Source organism: Penaeus japonicus, unplaced genomic scaffold (assembly GCF_977035675.1).
Source record: "Penaeus japonicus unplaced genomic scaffold, GWHDUDI00000001_assembly GWHDUDI00000017, whole genome shotgun sequence".
NCBI classification, from domain to species: Eukaryota; Metazoa; Arthropoda; class Malacostraca; order Decapoda; family Penaeidae; genus Penaeus; species Penaeus japonicus.
The window spans coordinates 21617042-21619541 of NW_028234419.1; the positions used below are offsets into that span (position 1 = coordinate 21617042).

Here is a 2500-nt window from a genome sequence, read left to right on the forward strand (position 1 = left end):
CCTCCCTCCCTCCCTCCCTCCCTCCCTCCCTTCCCCCCGTACCACCACCACCACCAGCGCCCGACCAACCCACCCCGAGAGATAGACCCCGATGTCCCAGTGCTCAGGGTTCGAGTCGTCGGGGTCGTTGTTCCTCTTGCTGTAGTCGCAGAAGGCCTTCAGGAGCTTGATCCTCTCGCCTCGGTAGGTGGGCAGGTCATCGGGCTGCGTGTACAGGAGGCGCAGGTGGCTGATGGTTAGGTCTACCTGGCGGCCGAGGGACGGGTGGCGGTACAGGGCCTGGACCTGTAATGATGGGGGGAGGGTGGTTAGGATGGGGGGGATGGGGGGGGGGAGGTGTGAGATGTTAGTGAGGGGAGGAGGGGAGGGGGAAGTTGTGGGAGGTCAGGGTGGGGGAGGGGAAGGGGAAGTTGAGGGAGGTCAGGGAGGGGGAGGTGTGAGATGTTAGTGAGGGGGGGAGGAGGGGATAGTTGAGGGAGGTCAGAGAGGGGGGGAGGGGGAAGTTGAGGGAGGTCAGGGGTTTGAGGGAGAGGGAGACAGGAAGGGTTTTTTTATTTTTTTTTTGTAATTTAGTATATTTAATTGCTATGTTGATTTTTGTTGTAGCTATTGATTTTTTTATTGGGGTTGTGTGTGTGTGTGCGTGTGCGTATGTGTGTGCGTGTGCGTTTGCGTGTGCGTGTATACGGGAACGTGCGTGAATCTAAATAGACGTGTATATGTGTCTTGTCAATGCAAAAACGAATTCCTTAGCACACGCAGGCATAACCAAGCAAGAAAGACAAAGGCAGTTATAGAGTAATAAAGTGAACACCACTGAGAAAAGCGGCTCCCACGCCCAAATACGGCAGCCCTGAAATTGCACTAACGGGATGAAATTCATTTCGAGCTGGAGAGCGAAAGCCTGACTCTTAAAGTGGCATGTTGCCATGGGTACGTATTGCTTCTTTGACCTCCACATACTGCGAGGTCAAACAGGTTTCTGTTGCTGCCTACGTGCACTCTCACGCGCATAAACATACACACACAAAAAAACACACATATTCACACAGACACACACTCTTTCTCTCTCTTTCTCTTTCTCTCTATCTTTCCACCTTTCCCTCATTCCTTCACTCCCTCTTTCCCTCATTACTTTATTCCTTCTTTCCCTCTTTTTCTCATTCTCACTCTTTTCCTCTCGCTCTTTCTCCCTCTCTCCATCCCTCACAAAAAAAAAAAAAAAATAAGAATAAATAAATAAATAAATAAAAAAAAAATAAAAAATAAATGAATAAATAAATAAATAAATAAAAATAAAAATCCACCAGGATCATCCCTCCACTTACGTTATTGACGAGGCCGAGCACGAGATCCACAAGGTCGTCGTCGCTCGTCAGGTACTGCGAGAAGACGTCGAGGAGCGCCTGGTCGAGGAACATCCCGAGCTCGACCTTGAGGGGGGCGGGGGGGCCGGTTCTCTTGGCGTCCTCCATCTGCAAGAGGGAAGGGGAGCAGTCATGGCTTGAGTTTTTTCTTTTTTTTTCTTGGTTTTCTTTTTTTTCCTTGTTTTTGTTCTTTTTTTTGTTTTTCTGCTTCTGCTTTCTTATATTTTTCCTTATTGTTTCTTCTCCTGCTTCTTCCTTTTCTTCCAGTAAAAGTATTTTGCTTTTTGTTGTTTTGATTATATATATACTTAAATCACACTATTTCTCTATAATAATTACATCACTATATTTCTATATAATAATTATGTCACAATAATTCTATATAGTAAATACATCATAATATTTCTATATACCAATTACAATAGTTTTGTATCGCAATCATAACTATTTATATCTAGCAATCATAACATAACATGTCCATAAAACCTTTATAACAATACATGTTTACATAACAGTCTCTACACCCCAACTATACCTAAAATAACCCTTATGAACCAAAGCAATTCATGACAACACGAGACTCCACACATACATACACCAAGCTGTATTCACAACCCGGAACTAAACCCAAAATACCTCCTCATACTCACCGTCGGGTCAATCATCACCTCGCTTATATCAGGCTTACGTATTGGCAGCGGAACCAAGGGGGAACGACCGCAGTTCTCGTGGTCTGCGGAACGGGGAAATAGAACGGTGGGACAGGTTCGGGTTAAGGTTATCAGGCAGGACCTTTTCCAAAGACGGGTCTGGTTGGTGTGAAGTAGGTCGGAATGTTTTGTTTCAGATTGGCATTTTTTATGTCGGTGTTTCTCTCTCTCTCTCTCTCTCTCTCTCTCTCTCTCTCTCTCTCTCTCTCTCTATCTATCTATCTATCTATCTATCTCTTACTCTCTGTCTCTTTCTCTCTTTCTCTCTTACTCTCTTTCTCTCTCTCTTTCTTTCTTTCTCTCTCTCTCTCTCTCTCTCTCTCTCTCTCTCTTTATCTTTCTCTCTTTCTCCCTCTCTTCCACTCTTCCTCTCTCTCTCTCTCTCTCTCTCTCTCTCTCTCTCTCTCTCTCTCTCTCTCTCTC

The 2500-nt window shown here is 45.3% G+C and overlaps 1 protein-coding gene across 2 annotated transcripts in view; it reads right to left on the bottom strand.

The window, feature by feature from the left end:
• LOC122267340 (A disintegrin and metalloproteinase with thrombospondin motifs adt-1) overlaps window positions 1-2500 on the bottom strand; it is a 44851-nt gene that overhangs the window by 18281 nt on the left and 24070 nt on the right. For both annotated transcript variants that reach the window (XM_086546121.1, XM_086546122.1), the window contains 3 exons: window positions 2018-2100; window positions 1329-1475; window positions 74-285 (listed from right to left, as the gene is read on the bottom strand). In XM_086546121.1, the coding sequence (XP_086402247.1) occupies window positions 74-285; window positions 1329-1475; window positions 2018-2100 (442 nt within the window). The remainder of the gene's footprint in view (window positions 1-73; window positions 286-1328; window positions 1476-2017; window positions 2101-2500) is intronic.